The following is a 20,579-nucleotide window of genomic DNA, read 5'->3' as shown; positions in this document are numbered from 1 at the left end:
GCGCAATGAGAATCAACAGTGTGAATCCGATATGTGCACGATTCGTATGAAAATATCATGCGACCTGATTTCTGCTTGCTACAGCTGGCACCCAAGCACCAGGCCAAATCAATCCCTCCCTGCGTCCCCTGCAGCACAAGCCCCTCGTCCAGCGAGAAGAAGACAGTCCTGTCTGCCATGTGGGATTATTATTAATTACCACTCCCCAACCAACGCACTGCTGCTGCTGCTGCAATTCACAGCACAGTGTAACAGCAGACACTATCTAGCCAAAGCACAGCGTAATCTAACCTGAACTGTACACCGTGCCCTGAGATTGACAGGCAGCTCGGCCATACACAGCGAAGGACGGGCTTCCTGGACGCGAAACGAAAGGCTCACTTGACCAATCAGCAGGCGCGCCGTAAGAGGAGGCGGATACACTCAACTGTAGACTAGGTTGCGCTCCGAGCTGGAGACGGAGAAATTGATACAGTGTAGCAGTAAATCTGGGGAGCCCTTACTGTGTAGAAATTTGTAACATTGTTGCAAGACTTGTGTCGATTGAGGCTAGAAGAAGCCAGAGAGAGAGCAGAGCGATTTCCCAACATAAGCGGGAAAGTATATTTGTTGAGCAAGGGACTATAACGGATCGTTTTCAGCTACCATTTAAATTTGATTGTGATCGAACGCTGGAAATGTCCGAAAATAAGCCGAATGATGATCCGAAGTTGTCAACGACGGACAGGGTGGTGAAATGTAAGTATAGCCCTATGCCAAGTGCCAGATGGAGGGATTTGCTCATGCATTTGAATACAAGCAGGTTTGGTGGCGACCAGCATTTTCGCAAAGTACCGTCGCTAGCCCCCTTTTTTGGGTTACTCTACAAAAATGTGAACAGCAGCTTGCAGAGAAAAAAAAAGGGTGTAGCTGTATTAGCATAAGTAGGAAGTGAGGGCAATTTTGTACTCGGGATTGAAGCATGTCAGATCCATCATAATTCACAGTAACCCCCTGTCTTTGCTGTGGTTCAACACGCAGCCTTGTATATACATTTCTCTATCGGTATCAGGGAATGCTTTACAGAGATCTGGATTACAGGGTGCTACTTCCCAGGTCTCTATCTATGTGGCTGCTATCTGCTGTATTGTATTTCTTGTATGGTCCATACTGTTTTCAGATTCATGTCGTGCAGCAGGCAACAGCAAAAGCAGAGACCTGTGCTGTGGGGGCTGTCAGGTTAATTGTTCTAGTCCATGTATAAATGGATATATATTTAATTTATTTGCCTAGATATCAGGCACATTCAAGTCACCGAACTGTCCTGGTTCGGTTAATTGGGACCTAGTTGCTGCATCCACCTTCGCCGAATGCATATCATGCTAAAAATCATCAAGCCATTTCCATTCATTTCGACACGTCGCATTTTAATTATGGAGTACGCCGAAGGAAGCCGGCATACAATGTTCATTTTCTCCATTTTGATAATGCACGATTCAAAAGTCCAATTATGTGTATACGGATCTATGATGATGATTCTTTTCTGGAGATAGAGGTGCACAAGCATATTCATTTACTACAGTCGACTTGAACGGTATCCATTTGTCATTCAATCTGTATTTGAATGAGGGAGATGCGTGTGGAATGGTTTCTGATTTTGCCTGCATTCCCTAAAACCGTGCGAGGTGTGTACACAACACCACTTTGACTGCTTTTGCGTTATGAATATGTTATGTCATCTATTTGTTTTGGGGGGGCTTTAAGCTTCATGGCAGCGAGGGCATTGTGCATTGGCATGATCTAGTCGTTATTCTGTGCATTCCTACATATCAGACCCCCCCCCCCTTTTTCTTTTTTTATCAATCTGAAAGAATGGGATCAATCATTAGGCAGTCTATCAAGGAAACATTTTGTGACACTTCAGCACACTGTCATGCTGCAGCAAAATGAATTAGGATTTCACTCTATAAAAGTCTCATGGCAGGAATTTGTGAAAAAATACATCATAATTCCAACAGTGATTCAACACAGAGGAAATATAACTGAGTTATACTTTATTACATGCACTTATCTGACTTAATGATATTCAACATTGGCGTACAGTTACAGTCTTGCATGAGGGTAATGAGGGTGTGTGTGTATATATTGTTAGTGTGCATATATATAGTTAGATTATGTAATCTTTTACATAACTGAAGCTTGATTCCCCTTTATAGTTTCAGCAGTCTTATTCAAATACACATTTATATGTGTCATATATGTGTTTAATCATTATGTAAGTGATAGTGGGAGATCCTGTTTACATTGGTGTTTGTATTAATAACATCAAATGTCAATTTAAATAGATGTCCCTCAAGACATCACAATGTATCAGATATCTATCTGTAGGAGAATACTGTTTCTTGCTGCCTTTATCGCACACCCTCATTGACACATTTGTCTTTATTGACTTTAGCAATAGTTTGCACCTGGCTTAAGTGCAGAAGTTTGAGTAACTGCTTTCAATTTAAGTTGTATGCCAAGAAAAAAAGTCTAAACTTAGGTATAAATGACATTAAGAAAACAAAACGCAACAACTGAAAATTACTCCTGTGATGACGTTATACACTCACCTAAAGGATTATTAGGAACACCATACTAATATTGTGTTTGACCCCCTTTCGCCTTCAGAACTGCCTTAATTCTACGTGGCATTGATTCAACAAGGTGCTGAAAGCATTCTTTAGAAATGTTGGCCCATATTGATAGGATAGCATCTTGCAGTTGATGGAGATTTGTGGGATGCACATCCAGGGCACGAAGCTCCCGTTCCACCACATCCCAAAGATGCTCTATTGGGTTGAGATCTGGTGACTGTGGGGGCCAGTTTAGTACAGTGAACTCATTGTCATGTTCAAGAAACCAATTTGAAATGATTCGACCTTTGTGACATGGTGCATTATCCTGCTGGAAGTAGCCATCAGAGGATGGGTACATGGTGGTCATAAAGGGATGGACATGGTCAGAAACAATGCTCAGGTAGGCCGTGGCATTTAAACGATGCCCAATTGGCACTATAAGGGGCCTAAAGTGTGCCAAGAAAACATCCCCCACACCATTACACCACCACCACCAGCCTGCACAGTGGTAACAAGGCATGATGGATCCATGTTCTCATTCTGTTTACGCCAAATTCTGACACTACCATCTGAATGTCTCAACAGAAATCGAGACTCATCAGACCAGGCAACATTTTTCCAGTCTTCAACTGTCCAATTTTGGTGAGCTTGTGTAAATTGTAGCCTCTTTTTCCTATTTGTATTGGAGATGAGTGGTACCCGGTGTGGTCTTCTGCTGTTGTAGCCCATCCGCCTCAAGGTTGTACGTGTTGTGGCTTCACAAATGCTTTGCTGCATACCTCGGTTGTAACGAGTGGTTATTTCAGTCAAAGTTGCTCTTCTATCAGCTTGAATCAGTCGGCCCATTCTCCTCTGACCTCTAGCATCAACAAGGCATTTCCGCCCACAGGACTGCCGCATACTGGATGTTTTTCCCTTTTCACACCATTCTTTGTAAACCCTAGAAATGGTTGTGTGTGAAAATCCCAGTAACTGAGCAGATTGTGAAATACTCAGACCGGCCCGTCTGGCACCAACAACCATGCCACGCTCAAAATTGCTTAAATCACCTTTCTTTCCCATTCAGACATTCAGTTTGGAGTTCAGGAGATTGTCTTGACCAGGACCACAACCCTAAATGCATTGAAGCAACTGCCATGTGATTGGTTGGTTAGATAATTGCATTAATGAGAAATTGAACAGGTATTCCTAATAATCCTTTAGGTGAGTGTATAACCAGCAAAAACAAGGAATCTAAATGTAAAAATGTCACATTCTAATTTTGTAAAAGATACACATTTTTCTATGAAATGTAACTAAAAGTGGATTTACCATGAAGATGTAAATGTGTAAACTCAGTATTTTAGCCTCTGCGATTCACAGATACACAGTGGACATTCTGTTCTTCTTCACATAAGCTTTTTTGTTTTGTTTTTTGCACCAAATATGCCACTGGTCAGCATGTCCAAAAAGTATTTGTTTTGTTTTTTCATCTGACAAGAAAACACTGTACCAGTTGACTCAGAGACGTTTGGCAAAGGTACCTTAATTATCTCATTGAGAAGAACATCATACCTACTTTGAAACAGATCTATTTGGCTTTAGGGCTGTTTTTATCATCCAGATCTAGGGCCCTTGTTACAATTGAGGGACAAGAAATGTATTCCAAAATATACAACATTCATTTAGCCAAAAACTTGGCGCATTCTCCATCAAGAAGCTTAAACTTGGTGGCAGTTAGACTTTCCAGCACAATGACAATCCGAAGCACACTCCCAAGTCTATGACTAAATGTTTAAGAGAACACAAAATCAATATTCTTGATTGACTATCACACCTGCTAGACCTCAAACCAATAGGAAATGTCTTACAAACATTAAAAATGCAGTCCACACAAGTGCAAGCCACACAACTTGGAAGAGCTGGAGATATTCTGTATTGAGGAATGGTTGAATATGCCTTTTGAGAAGTTGATGAACATATTGAATGGCACCACAAAGCACATCAGTTCTGTTATCAAAGCCAAAGGAGGATTCACAAAGTACTGATTGCCAGAGTATGGGTACATTTTGGGTAAATTAGGTATTTAGAAACATACTCTGTTAATGCATTTAGTATTGATAGTAATGCAGTTCATTATTTTTTAAATTGATTTGTATTGGATTGGATTTGTATATATGCATTTTTCAACCATATATAATGTGTCCGTCTGAATCCACCTTATAGTGCATATGTGCTGTTGATTTGTTTTAAAATGTACTCTAATGACAGGAATGAAGCCCAGGTTCGTTAATGACTTAAAGATAAGTAGTTCAATCAGAAATCAGTGCTGTCTGGATGTGCAAATGCATGCACCATATAGTTAATTGTGCAAGTTAGAAGTTAGCTTTAGTTTAAAGTAGGAACCAAATGGATTGCTTTGCTGTAATTAACCTGTGAATAAAGGTAGGGGGAGGGGGAGTCATTTTTTAATGGAGGCATTATTTAAAAAAAGTAATTTAATGGGTTGATGGCACTGAACATGTTTAAATGGATGTCGGGAAGCTTTGCAAGTATGTGCCAGACTCATTGTAATCTAAAAATCACAAAAATACTTTATATGCCTACCAATCTATCATGCTAAACATGTGGTTTGATATCTATTGTAAGTGATCAAATTTGCCTCACGTGCAAGGGTATATTAAAAGGATTTCCGACTTCCAGACCCCCTTCCCTTTGTTGTGTATGTTTTGCTAACATATTATAGTGATCCTTAAGGAGACATTCTGAACAAACACTTGAAAGTACTTTTCGATCCTCAACAATTCCAGCATGATAACAGGGGGGTGGGGGGTGTTTTGAACACTAGGTAACACACTTTAGTGCTGTGTTATGTAACACCATGGAATCAGTTATGCTCTACAGTCAGCTTTATATGCATTTAGTTGTTCCCCACACATTAGGTCTTTGCCATATGCCATAAGTCATATTGAGATATCATATTCCAAACAAGTAATTGCAAAGGTGAGCATGTATACAGCAGTTATAATAATTGTTCTCTGCTCATTAAAAACAAAGTGTTTCTGGTTTTCTCCTTAAATTGTAATAACCAGTTCACCTTTCTTCACATTTTGCTACATTATAAGGAATATAGTAGGAAAGGATCAGAAGACTTTTGAATGTGCTTCAGATGGACCAAATCCCCATTCTGGGCTCAACCTGGGCTCATGAGTGATGTTATCACTTTTGCAGTTTATACACCACCAGTTTTTAATTAGTTTTAATAGTGAATAAAATATATATATATTAAAAATACAAAACTGAAATATCATAATTGGATAAGTCTGTACCCCCCTGAGTTAATACTTGGTGCAAGCACCTTTTATCAGCAATTACAGCTGTGAGTCTTTTGGGAAAGTTCTCCACACTTTTGCACATCTAGATTTCACAATATTTTACAATATTTGACCATTCTTCTTTACAAAACTGTTCAAGCTCTGTTGAGTTCCTTGGGGAGCATTGATGGATAGCAATCTTCATGCCACAGATGTTTGATTAGATTTAGGTTGGGGCTTTGACTGGGGCACTCAAGGGCTTTGACTGGGGCACTCAAGGACATTTACCTTTTTTTCCCTTAGCAACTCCAGTGTAAGGCTGTGTGCTTTGGGTCGTTGTCATGCTGAAAGGTGAAATTCCTTTCCAGTTTCAGTTTTCTTACAGAGGGCAGCAGGTTTTTCTCAAGGACCTTTCTCCATTCATATTCCTTTCTATCCTGACAAGTGTGCCAGACCCCACCAATGAGAAACATCTCCATAACATGATGCTGCCACCACCATGCTTCACAGTAATGATGTTGTTCTTTGTATGATACGCTGTGTTGTTTACACTATCCATAACGCTTTGCATTTATGCCGAAAAGGGATTGATGGTGGGCTTTATTGAGTACCATACAGGCCAGATTTGTAGAGTGCTTAGTTAATTGAGCAATGCATTTTCAACCAAATAAAATCAGAATAATTTATCTTAAAAAAAACATGTTGCTCTAATGAATCCGGGGCTATGGCAATATGAATTTAATTGGTTCGGCATTAAACCTAGCACTGTGAGCTTCAGCATTTTGTGATTTAAAATTGACAAATGATAAATACCATAGGTAATGCATTTCACTAAAATCTGCATTGGGGTGTTGTTAAAATGACAACTAGGATTCCTGATTTATCACAGAATGATCTTGGAGAAAGAAAGGAAATGGCACAAAACCCAACTTAAGTCTCCAGAAATCTGCCCTATAGTTCCAAGCTTTCAACTGCATGGCCTTTTTAATCTTCTAGTACCAGGCATTAAAATGATTTGAGACAGGATTTCAGTAACTTGGCAGCTGCTCGCCCCTGTGTCAGATGGGGAGCTTTTCAGAAATGGCACAGCCTCAGTCAAACTGAGTAGAAATTATTTGATTTTTAAATTGGTAGAGGTGATGTACAAATAGGAAAGCATTAGCTCCCCCTGCCAAGCATTTCCCAACTTGAAGCTTTCTAATTTAGGGCACTATCTCAGATGAATGAATATATATATATATATATATATATACATATACATATACACTCACCTAAAGGATTATTAGGAACACCATACTTATACTGTGTTTGACCCCCTTTCACCTTCAGAACTGCCTTAATTCTATGTGGCATTGATTCAACAAGGTGCTGAAAGCATTCTTTAGAAATGTTGGCCCATATTGATAGGATAGCATCTTGCAGTTGATGGAGATTTGTAGGATGCACATCCAGGGCACGAAGCTCCCGTTCCACCACATCCCAAAGATGCTCTATTGGGTTGAGATCTGGTGACTGTGGGGGCCAGTTTAGTACAGTGAACTCATTGTCATGTTCAAGAAACCAATTTGAAATGATTGGACCTTTGTGACATGGTGCATTATCCTGCTGGAAGTAGCCATCAGAGGATGGGTACATGGTGGTCATAAAGGGATGGACATGGTCAGAAAAAATGCTCAGGTAGGCCGTGGCATTTAAACGATGCCCAATTGGCACTAAGGGGCCTAAAGTGTGCCAAGAAAACATCCCCCACACCATTACACCACCACCACCAGCCTGCACAGTGGTAACAAGGCATGATGGATCCATGTTCTCATTCTGTTTACGCCAAATTCTGACTCAACATTTTTCCAGTCTTCAACTGTCCAATTTTGGTGAGTTTGTGCAAATTGTAGCCTCTTTTTCCTATTTGTAGTGGAGATGAGTGGTACCCGGTGGGGTCTTCTGCTGTTGTAGCCCATCCGCCTCAAGGTTGTACGTGTTGTGGCTTCACAAATGCTTTGCTGCATACCTCGGTTGTAACGAGTGGTTATTTCAGTCAAAGTTGCTCTTCTATCAGCTTGAATCAGTCGGCCCATTCTCCTCTGACCTCTAGCATCAACAAGGCATTTTCGCCCACAGGACTGCCGCATACTGGATGTTTTTCCCTTTTCACACCATTCTTTGTAAACCCTAGAAATGGTTGTGCGTGAAAATCCCAGTAACTGAGCAGATTGTGAAATACTCAGACCGGCCCGTCTGGCACCAACAACCATGCCACGCTCAAAATTGCTTAAATCACCTTTCTTTCCCATTCAGACATTCAGTTTGGAGTTCAGGAGATTGTCTTGACCAGGACCACACCCCTAAATGCATTGAAGCAACTGCCATGTGATTGGTTGGTTAGATAATTGCATTAATGAGAAATTGAACAGGTGTTCCTAATAATCCTTTAGGTGAGTGTGTGTGTATATATATATATATATATATATAAATAAAAGATTACTAATGAATTTCAAATATATGCTGTAGACATCTGGATGCTTGTGGTTTGAACTTTACCTTCTCATATCTCCTAATACGTATATATTTTTGCAAACATTATTTTATTATTTATATTATTTTGCAAACAAGTATTTTTAATTAAGGGCTAATGAAAAGTTTGAAAGAAATACAGAAATATATTTACTAGCAAATACTCACAAGTTACCCTTGTAAACTGGCTCAAATTCAAACATTAAATTCTGATGGACAGCTTTAGAAAACAGCACTCTACAATTATTTCTTTGAGAAAGTTGGAAATGTGCGTGGATGGCATTTCAAAAGCAGGAGGTGGTGGTGAGTAATTTAATGGGTTTTATAAGCTATTCAGGGAAGATTGTTCAGATGAGGGAACACCACTGTTTATAGTGGTCAATTAAGATATGCTGTAGGCTACCAAATTCAGCAAGTAATTACAACACAAAAACCTGTACGATGTTAACATTGATTGGGAAGATAATAATGCTGTAACAATGGGTGATTTACTTAAATTAACTTCGATCAACATGGCACTACAACAAAGTTCCATTTTAGTGCATATTGTTGGTTAATCACTTACAATAATTTACTGTACTTAGTTAATTACCATTTTAAGTATTTGAATATTTTTGAAGGCAACATATAAGAATGCAGGCGTTTAATACAAGAGATCGCTGTATTGTACCTATAAACCAGACCTTACTGGATTTTAAATGATGGTATACAAAGATACTGAAACGGGAATGAGAGAGAAAGTGAATTATTTTGAGTGGAGATCTGAGGAACTGTGAAAAGGGAGGATTCTCTGTACTTGGAGACTACAGGATTAACTATGTATGAACAACTACAGCTATTTAAAACAGGTCCTTGGTTTTAAATCTCACGTGAAGGAAAAACAGAAAGAGGTTAAATATCTTGCTTATGGCAGAACTGGGGCCTCAATACTTGTATACATGAAAACAACCTGGATCAGGGTGCAGATGACAAATTATAAATTAGTATATTGTTTGCTGTCTATATAGTTATATAATGGCTTGTGTAATAGAGAAACCCCTTTGGCCTGCTTTGCAAATGATTAGAGGAGATATTGAAAAGTGTACCTCAGTATTTAATGTTTTTTTGATAATATATACAATATTTATTTTTCAGACTATACATTTATTTTTATAATTTTTGGTACTGTACAGGGCTGAGCACACTGGTAAAAGGAGTTTTCTAGTGAATTAATTATCAAGGCATTGCAGAAAAACAGCTAAGAAAATACAGATATGAGAAGTAAGGAGTTCAACTAAGTCAATAACATAGTTTATAACATTTACCAGTTATAAATACTCCAGTGATTTAAGAACATATTGGTTACACAATTATATTTAAAATGTAATGTAAAATCTATTTTTTTTTTACTTAAATGTTTCTGTGTGAAATGTGCTTAACCTTCAAGAATGTATTTAGAAAAAGTGAATGCTCCAAATATGACATGTATACAAGAGTTCAGATACAATGCACACATTCATTTGATCATACTGGGCGTCATTTATTCAAGCCTTTCTTGTTTTGAGGTGACTGTACTAATCTGTAATATCATAAATGAATATAGCTTTAATACCCCCTAAAATTTATTCACTAAATACATGCATACATTAATAAATATGTAAGTTGAGGCGATTCAAAATGAAGAATACAGGTTCAAGTCAGAACTGAGGTAGGTTGTTGTTCACTGTAAACAAATGTATTGGCTGGTATTTTGTATCTTGTTTTTATGAGCTAAGTTAACACATCTGTTGCTACAAGTGCTTTGTAATTTCTGTTGTTCTCTTGGACTAGCTTCTTAACAGTTTAACAAAAACCTACATGCATATATTGTTGTCGCAGATTCTTCCATTCATTTGTGAGATGTCTTTTTAGCAGATATTTTCCTAAAATAGGTAGTTAATAGGTAGTTAGTGTGTCCAAAAAAGTATAACCTGGAACCATAGAATACAGAAGACAGCATGAATACAATAGGAAATCCAAAACGGAGGAAACTTCAGATGACTTGTTTAGATAGGGCACTGAATATGCTTGTTTAGGATAGAATGTCATTTGCACACTTGGCAGACTACATTATTCATTTTGGTGTTAAAATGTTAGCTGCATAGCCTGTTTTGACAGCATTTGTATAACCTTTTCCTCTTTATAAACTGATGAGCAAAAGAAAATGTCCTTGGCGCTATCTGCCCTGTACTCATGTTAAACAATGTTCTATCGCTTTGTTAATTCAAGTAATGTACTTCTTATTTCTTAAACTTGATTATTATGCCTTGGATTTGATAAGAGGATGTGTTGATTTAGTAAAACAATAAAATATTTAAATTTCCAAATGTGTGAGTGGGAATAACTACACATGTCTCTGTTCTCAACATTAGTTCATGATGTTCATCATTGTTATGCTTCAATTTGTGTTGAAATATGTTGAGCAGTAACTTTGTCAAGCTATTGATTATTGGTATTGCTTTTTAATAGTGCGTGGACTAACCGGATTTGCTGTTTGTTTCAATTACACCATTTTCAATCATACTTTTGAATCACAATTTAACCACATTTCCCTGGTTGTACACTAACTTATATATATTCAGTGTTGGGAGGGTTACTTTGAAAATGTATTCCATTACAGAATTTGAATATTCTTGTTTTGAAAATAATCTGTAATGTAATCCAACCCAATACTCTACATCAGTAATCAGGTTACTTTTGGGATACTATATTTAAAAAGGGAAAACAATAGATACATTTCTAGAATACATTTTAATATGGAAGATTAATGTTTTTTTTTTTTTTTTTTTTTTTTTTTTTTTTTTTTGACCTGCTCATACATTTAAAATCTTTTCAGTTCAGTTTGTTTTTGTTTTTGAGGAGTTTTATTTAAAGTTATGCAATTTAGGATTAATCAGAGTGCAAAAAGTAAATGGATCATTTGGGAAATAATATGCGCATACACTGTTTGACCTTAATTGATTTTTCATTTTATATTTATTTATCTTGTTTGAATTTAGTCTATGTACTTTTTTGATATTTGTGCTTAACTGCCAATTTAAGTATTATCGATATTTTTGTATATAATATTAGATTTTTAAAACCTGAATACTGTCCCATCTTGACATGAAGCAAGGCACATTGTAAAGTACACATCACATTTAGATTCATAATTAATAATAATAATGAACTTATGGTTTTGACATATCTGTTACCCCCTCTTAAATAAAACTAAAAAAGAGTCTTTACCTCCATGTGATGAAAGCGGAGTCCTGCAGCCTCTGTTTTATGCCTACCTACACAATGAGGATGAATCATGCTCTTGTTAGCTAGGCTTCATATAAAACAAATGTTGCACAATACCATGTGGACCACTACAGATTCTTGAGATTTCCTTACTCGAATCTTGTACCTTTATCTGCAATTTGTCAAGAAGTAAATCTTAATCAAATTTGTTTTGGTATTGGTATTCGCAACACTCATCTGACCTGAGTAACCACAACGGCATACAGTTATTAAAAACATTAAAATCTGAATACGTAGCTGGAATATTTACTACCCAACACTGTATATATTTATATTTCAACAAACTGCATTAGGAATCCAAGCAGGCAGGTCAGTTTGCTTGGTGATAACCCCTAAAATATGGAGCAGACTGAAATAGATGTTGAGGCTCAGGGGACCGCTTCCATTTCTGTACCTTCATCTGTCGCACTTCTTTCCTGCCTCTGCTTCGTTTTGTTGCACTTTTCTTTCAGAACCATCTGGGAGGTTTTTTCTGTTCAATTTCTTGTGTCTCTTTCACGAACCCTCAGTTTCCCTGTCTCGTCTGTGCGTTCAATCCTGGCAATGGCCTATTCTTTTCACCTTGCAGGGAGGTTGAATACAACTAGAAACCTGAAAAAAGGTAAACGATAAACATTGTTCTTATTCTATTTCTAAGATATTATGTTGCTGGCAGTTAGACTATGTTGGTCATGGTTAATATACAGTGTTGTCAGACACTGTCATAGATTAAAAAATGTGCTTAATGGGCTTTTGTATATTAGAAGCGCATTTTGAATAGTTCAAATGTGAGAGCAGTGTTGATTGGAGCTTATCTGGAATTAGTCTTTTGTTTTGGATTTGTGATGTGAAGCCTTGTAAATAAAGCTGTTAACTTGGGAAGATTATGTCTTATGTAAAAGGATGATCAGGGCTTTACATTAATGCCTATAATTTGAGTCCTTTATGTTTTCCATGCTGTATAAATGGTCACACTTTACAGTAATGGGCACCAATTCTCGATTCATTGATGTATGAATAACACATGAATACCTTATGCTCTTCATATGAGTTCTGTTGTTAGTCACATGTATAACAAGGTTAGGGATAGTCCTGTGAAATGCATACATGAATTATTTAAAAATTGGTGTCAGTTAAGGTAAATAGTTACCTTATGAAATGTATGTCATATGCTGTACTGAATTAGATTTGAGCCACACATTTAATTTTCACAGAAACATTAGTTACTATTTTCTAAAACCAGATGGTTGTTCAGCCATACTGTTTGTTATCAGAGCATATCCTGGTTCTGTCTTTTGAGTTCATAAAAAGAGATCAAAAAAAGCTGAGGATCCATGATGTAAGTGTTTTTTAAACAAGGCAGCTTTAAATAACACGGTATTTTTAAAAAGGCTGTTTGAACTTTCTGCCGTCTACTGTAAGATTTGCTTCAGACTGCAATCTTGTGTGACAATTGATTCTAATACTATTTTTAAATAGGATCATAACAACATTACGTTTTCCATTTCTTTTGGTGGGACGTAATTAAGTGGTCTAATTAACATTTTTTATGTTAAAAATAAAGTTTTATAAGTGAACCTTATAAGTGAAGAAGGTGAGAAATAGTTGACATTTCAAATGTTTTTCCAGCTGCTACACATGACAAGATTCTGCAAAGAAAAAGTTAATCATTAATTCAGTGGTATTTCAAGCATTTTCATTCTTTTCATTTTTTTTTATCCTTGGGGTTCTTCGTGTTATGTTCATCTTGACTGTTAAAGGAGAATTAAAGCTTGTAACTAATAGAACCTGGAAGTTTGCCATCATTCAGCCCTTCAGCCTGATCCCTTTTTCCCTCTCTGTGTATAGGTGGATTAATAAATTATAAATATTTGCAGACTTACATTAAGGTAGCTGTGGCTTGGCTCAACATGTTTGTTCTACAGCCATGTAATTAGTGCATAAAATGGTGTGTTCGATTCATCTGTTTTTTTTCTCCCAAGTGTTGAAGCTAGTTCTGTCAGATGTGCCCTGCTGTGTATTTACATATGTCACACACTGGCTACAATTGCTATGTTTTTGGATTCAGACCTTGGCAAATTGTCAAGTGCTCTGGCTCAATCTCCCTCCTGGTACATTTCAAAAAATCTCACATGGAAAGAGGTGCTGATTGAAAAATACATTTAATATACTTCAGTACCTCCTTAAAAGCTCTCTCTTTAGATTTTGGTTAACCAGATCATTGTCTACTTAAACCTTGTTTTAACTGTATTTCTTTTATTGTATTATAGCAAACTCATATGATGTCAAGGCTATTTTTCCTAGGTTAGGGACATGGTTTTGTCAAGAAGTAACTGCATAAAGGGCTCAGTTGTTCAGAGCCTCAGGTACAATTCTGTGTTCAAATGTATTTTTGGAATTTAGGTTATAGTTTCCCCATGACTATTAGGACTAGAGAATTACCAAGAATGTTTGTTTGGAATTAAAACTTTGAGCAAAATATTCTCCTTGTGTTTTTAAATCTCTAATAAGGAATGGGAACACAGGTTTTCATGATTTCAACACATCTTCTTTTGGTTTCCTACAGATGCCCAAGAATATTTAAAATTGTTTTCCAAAATACATCACAATGTTTGTTCATGTAATTAAAATGACACCTATCTAGCTGTTTACATCACATGCCTTTCTTTGAAACAACTTAAGAGTACAGTTCCACACTTTTTTTTTTTAATCATAATGTGTACATCTGTTGGACAGCAGAGAGATACTCACCAGGAGCTCTGCATTAGCAACAGGCTATGTCACCATGCCTAACTGGAAAAGATGGAGCAGAGAGATGACAAAGTACAGTGTTTCTCTTATAAGGTACACAGTGGAGCCCAAAGAACCAAGTGAGTGATCGTATCTTGGACCACCGTGGAAGCTGTTCTTCAAGTTCTGTAATTCAGGATAGGATTCATACAGGATAATCTTCCTCTTCAGTCAAAAACACTCAATTTCTTTACATTGTTTGTAGTAACAATTGACACTTCTAAAGGTACCTTACATTAAAGAACTGAAACAAACAGATGCATCTCTTGTTAGAAGCTCTTACAGTCTTATAATACTTATATAGAGCATTCTATTGCAAACATTAATGTGTTGGAAAGAATAGTTTTTAATGCTACTCTGTAGATCTTCCTAGATGCTGAAACTGAGTGAAGATTTGATCAATTAAACCAGTGGATGGGAATAAATAGAAGACTTGAGTAATTAATTCGCAGTTTGCAATTATGGCTTTCAATTAAATAGTCTGGCATATTACTGTCCTGTTTCATCTGCATTTGCATCAGCTACAGTCTTCTAAGAGAAAAGGCCATTCATTATGCACTCAGGTGATGCAGCAAGAATTTAAAGTGAAATGAGAGGGATGAAGCCGAAAACCTGCACTGTACCAAGTCAATGTTTAAAGTTTGCATTTTAATTACAAGGTTATAGCTTAATTCGATCTGTTGCAGATCAAATGATCTCTCATTCAAATGCAGCAAAAATGCTTTTATTTAATTTGCATATGGTGTTAATATTAACACCGCATACCTGCAGAATGTAAGGAGGTTAAAGACATTTTATTTTCCATGATGTGCAACATATCTGTGGGGTTCAGTCAGGCCCACATTAAACCATATTGGGACCCGGGGCTCAGTCCAGGTGGAAGGATGAACTCAGCGGGGTGCATCTGAAATGACTATCGGGGCACAAGTCGGTTGGGGATTCTGATGAAGTGCGGTCCGGGGGGAGGGGATTTCCATGTATAGCACCAATAGTAGCCCGGGCCCCCTCCCCAAGCCGCATGGGCCCCTTTGCTGGCTCTGAGCCCCGATAAGCCCTTGCATTAAGTAGGGCCTGGGTTCAGTAGATTCCACTGAGAAACAATATTTGTCTGTTTTTCTCAGGAGTATAAGACGATAGCCCTGGAACATGTATTTTCTTTCATGTTATAAATTAGTATTAGCATTCCTGGTGGTAGGGTTAACATTAATGCTATTGTTCATCTTTATATGTTAACTATGATTTAAATATATCTGAACATTGTTAACACTTAGCGTTCTCAGTATTGTGTTTAGCAACATGTTGTACACAGACATTTTCCTTAAAGACATTTTTAATGCTGATCAATAATTCTATGTTTTTTTAATGTTGCTATGTTTGATGTGCAGTTCTCCTTTTTGTAAGTGATGAAACATTCTACATTCTACAAATAATTGTTTGCTCTACTTTACTTGACAGCTTCTATAGCTAGATTATATATATATATATATATATATATATATATATATATATATATATATATATATATATATATATATATATATTTCAATAGGAATTAGCATGTTAGGGGGGTTACATTTCGGCCCAGAGGTTCATTAATCCTGGAAGAGTATTTTAATGCCTTACTTAATGCTTACATTTTTATATTGAATGTGTAAACCCCATCCCCTTTGCGATTGCAATGCAGCATGGATTTCCTGGTGGAGTTAGGCTGATCCCTGTGCTTTCCCTGGAGTAGGTCCTGTTTACCTGGGTTTCCCGAGACTCAAGCAATGATCACAGCTCCCCTCTTCTTGTAAGCCACACTTTATTTGCCAGACATGGACGGCCACGCTTAAGCTCTCCTCACTGGAGCTGCAGAGCACCAGGAAGATGTATTAGTTTTTTTAATGTGTTCATGATCCTCACAACACTGGTAGTAGCTGGAATGACTAGGGCTGATATAATGCAGTTGCAGGGCTGGCTTCTTCATGGTTTATTTTATTGTTTTTAGAGATGCTAATCCCAGCTGCACTAAGACACCCTTCAAGGATAACCCGTCTTCTCAATATATGTTTAATGTCAATTACATGCATAACTGTAATCAAATAATCTTGCGTTCTGGAAGGGGAGGCAAGGCTTTTTCAATAATTCTTTGATATGTGGGGACACCGTATGTTCTTTTCTTAATTATAATTCTTCATGAACATATTCTGCTTCTGTCCAGTAACTGTGGCTCGAACCTTATTTCTAGATAGAGGGGGTCCTGCTCAGTAGCTTGTGGAGCCTGCGGGTTGGGGGGGGACATTTAGATGGCCATATAACAGCCGTCATACTGTTTGTGTTCGTAGTTCATAACATGATTTGCATGAATGTTGCAGATTTCCGAGGCTCTGTGAAAAGCATTGTGTGTGGGTGTTGTACTGAAGGAGCTAACAAGATGCTTTAGCTTTAAGATAAATCTGTATTTTAATTTACTTTAACATTGAATCCTACCCACTTTATATACAGTATATTCAGCCTATGGGTTGAAACCAAACACAATTTTAGTTAAAAGTATTACGTCTGCTATCCCTAAAAAACTTGCAATGAAACCTGTAAAATAGGATTAATGACCCCTTTATGCATTTGGACATTTTAGCAGATACATTTTGAGTAATCAAAGTGTAAGAGTATAGTTTATTTACAAGGGTAACTACATGCTGTGCTATGTGAGCTACTTATTATTCAGAACATGCCTTTCATTATTACTGTTACTGTGAAACCATTAAACAGGGGTTAGAAGATAGTCAGCATGATTGAATTTATGCAAAAAGCCTTTATGAACAGTGGAAATTCTAAGCTGAAATCAATTTTAACTTAATGCAACAAATCGAGTAAGTACTGTACCCTGAACATGTTGACATTATGCCACTCATAATATTCTCTCAAATCCAGTGCTATATTGTTCAAATAACTGAAGTGTTTTGTGCCATTTATTTGAAAGAACTAGTACTATTTTGAATTTGATCTTACTGCAATCCATAAATATGTAAAATGTGATTTAATTCTTGACTTTGAGTTATTTGCAAGCTGGCTGTATGAAGTTGGGAAATTCAGAAGATAAGTTCTTCAAAGATTAAGCTGTTCACAATATAAAGCAAGGCAACAATGTTTTTGTCAACATTAACATTGTGTGTCAAATAAATAGATTTTGTCATCCATTTGCTAATCCCTGTCTTTTTTATGATGCTAATGTGATGTTTGCGGTGATTTTCCTAACAGTTAGTCTTTCAGTAGAATCGTATAGAATACTGTGTGTGTTGTTCAGTATGAAAAGGAATGTGAAACTGGTCCAAGCTGTGCCAATATCCAGCTCATTGTCACAATTAGGAAATGCTTAGAAATTGTGGCAAATTGCTTCTTTTATAAAACGTTTATAAAAGCAATAAACCACTTGAAGCTGTGGCTTGCGCTGGAGAGTGTCACTTGGAGGTTGATTGCAGTCAGTGTCTAACAACAGCCCAAGATGTGACACTATCCAGCACAATCCATGCCCTCTCATGACTTATATCTTACCCCGGTATAATGTTTTCTTGACCTATCCAAGTTCTTACTTCATTAGTATTTAAGTATAGTGTGCTTTGTCCTTCATTTATCAATTTAAAACTGTCAACTGACTCAAACCAGTGACAGTTAAACCCATATCAGGCTTTGAGAAAGAGAGATATTTAAATCATATTTGAAGCTTACATTTTGCCTGTAGTTCCAGCATTAAAGATAGTGAAGGTGTGGTTGGTGAGGAAGATGCAAAGTTAAAGCGTAGACTAATTAATGAAGCCTGGCAAGGAAAACTAGTGAGAGCTTTACGAAGAAAAAACATAACATGATAATGAACTGGTAACTGTTAAAAAATGTATGTGCTGGAAAAAATCGAATACATCCGATAAGTATTCAATTCGTACACCATGTTGGATGGCTTTTTAGAAATACGCAGCTTCATGGACAGTGAGATTTATTAATTTATTTTTGGAAGTGTCAGTAGGTCTTCAGTTTTTGATAGAGGCCTTTTGAGCCCCTGGCCACAGACACAGCTTTTAATAAAGGTACACCTGCTCACCCTTTTCCACTATCACATGCTTATAACTAGCTGCCTTGTTACTGTGACAAGATCATATCTCATCATCCAAGGAATCATAGGATGCGTTACATCAGATCACTTTGCATTTGCAAATCTCCATTGATACAGTTTTGTGTTAGCAGTATTTCCCAATGATCCACCCTTTTAGTGTGCATGCCAAACTCTAAATAGTAATGCATAAAAAAATTTTAAATAAAAGGACATAGCATTTTTTATTGTGATGTTTTCATTTATTTCAATGATATATTAATATTCTCCTTAAATTGTCATTATTATAGATTGCTCGCTCCCATATGCTCAGATTTGCTTGTTGAAAGCAGCTCTACTCTACTATAGATCGGGACACATATTTCCAATTCAAATCCTCCCTCCCTTTGCCATTACAGTGTTAATTCCCCAGAAACATTGTACAATTTGTCACTGGAGACCCTGCTTCAGCTTTGTTAACAGCATAACAATAAAATACTCGTCCCTCTGGTTTCAGCTCTTAACTACACTGGCTTATACAATCATAATAAATCAGTATACTGGTATAAAAGCTTTACATTAGTGTACAGTGAACTAAAGTCAGAGTTAAGTTTTTTGGTCTTTTGAAGAGCAACATTAATTTTACAGTTAGACTTTTGTTCACTCTTTCCTCATGAATCTGTTAAAAGTGTGAAAGGGTCAGCATGTTTAACAAATGAACAGATTGTGTTGCAAGAAATGTGAGCATTGTGTCAATATTAAATAGTGTGCATGTTATGTGGAGTTGTTACACTGATGCCATGTAACCCTGTTAATGAGATCTTTATGCAGATGCCCACAAAGTCTGTACAAAGACTGTTGTCTTGATGCTGGTGGACATAGAGTACTGATCCCCCTGTAAACAAACAGATACCAGTAAATATAAATCATGATAAGAACATAAGAACATAAGACATTTTACAAACCAGAGGAGGCCATTCAACCCATCATGCTTGTTTGGTGTCCATTTAATACTAACAAAGTGATCCAAGGATCACGTCCAGTTTATTTTTGAATGTTCCCAAATTTTCGGCTTCAACCACATCACTGGGGCGTTTGTTCCAGATGGTGACAACTCTCTGTGTGAAGACGTGTCTCCTGTTTTCTGTCTTGAATGCCTTGAAGCCCAATTTCCATTTGTGTCCCTGAGTCTGCGTGTCCCTGCAGATCTAGAAAAGCTCCTCTGGTTTGATGTGGTCAATGCCCTTCATGATTTTCAAGACTTGAATCAAGTCCCCAGGTTGTCTTCTCTGTTTCAGATTACATCTTAACATTTCAGAGTTTTATCTTACCTTCAGGTTTGACAGGACATAGATTGTGCTTATGGCATTTGTTTTTAGTACAGACACTGTAAATTGAGCATATATAATGCATGCATTTACAGATGATTACATAAAGTGTGGTTTTGTGTGTCTTTAATACCCACCTATCCCCATTGGAGTACAGTAAACATCTCCACAGGGAAGCTCAGGCGTCTCCCATGTGACATTATAGCAGATACTAGTGGAACAATTCTCCCCAGGTACCGTAGGCAAATGTGTCCCTTCACATTTATGTAGGTTAGATTTAATTGCTGAAGTATGGCATAAATTGGCATATAGAGAAACAGGGAACTTGTTTGTGTAGCTAACCTGTTTAGCACTGTCAATTTATACACAAGAAAAAAACATATACATTGAGTGGGGGTGAATGATTGATGGCAGATATGACGGTTCCAACTCTATTCGAATGACATACTAGTAACTGCTTCAGTAAACATTCTGTATTTATTTAGTTTTTTCAATTCTGTAAAACCATCATGAATCCTAGGCTATTACTGAATCTCACAAAAGCAGATCTTGGAAGTTCCTACTGAATAAACATTTATCATTTTAAAAATGCTGGAATAACATCTTACAGAAACCTTGTATTGAGAAGCAAATGTCCAGAAGGCTGAGATTAAAAGTAGTTCCAAAATTATACTTTACATAAACATATGTAATTAAATCTTATTCGTTTCAACAA

At 37.0% G+C, this 20,579-nt stretch overlaps 1 protein-coding gene across 2 annotated transcripts in view; it reads left to right on the top strand.

Annotated features, from left to right (window-relative positions):
* The first annotated feature begins 415 nt into the window (after positions 1–415).
* LOC136766651 (protein phosphatase 3 catalytic subunit alpha) overlaps positions 416–20,579 on the top strand; it is a 148,603-nt gene continuing 128,439 nt past the window's right edge. Inside the window, exon 1 of one of the 2 annotated variants that reach the window (XM_066720311.1) lies at positions 416–738. In XM_066720311.1, coding sequence (XP_066576408.1) covers positions 678–738 — 61 coding nt within the window. In that variant the 5' untranslated portion in view covers positions 416–677. The remainder of the gene's footprint in view (positions 739–20,579) is intronic. The other variant, XM_066720312.1, reaches the window with a different exon arrangement.

Source organism: Amia ocellicauda, chromosome 13 (assembly GCF_036373705.1).
Source record: "Amia ocellicauda isolate fAmiCal2 chromosome 13, fAmiCal2.hap1, whole genome shotgun sequence".
Classification (NCBI taxonomy): Eukaryota; Metazoa; Chordata; class Actinopteri; order Amiiformes; family Amiidae; genus Amia; species Amia ocellicauda.
The sequence above is the reverse complement of the archived record's forward strand: the minus strand, read 5'-3'. Positions and strand labels throughout refer to the sequence as shown.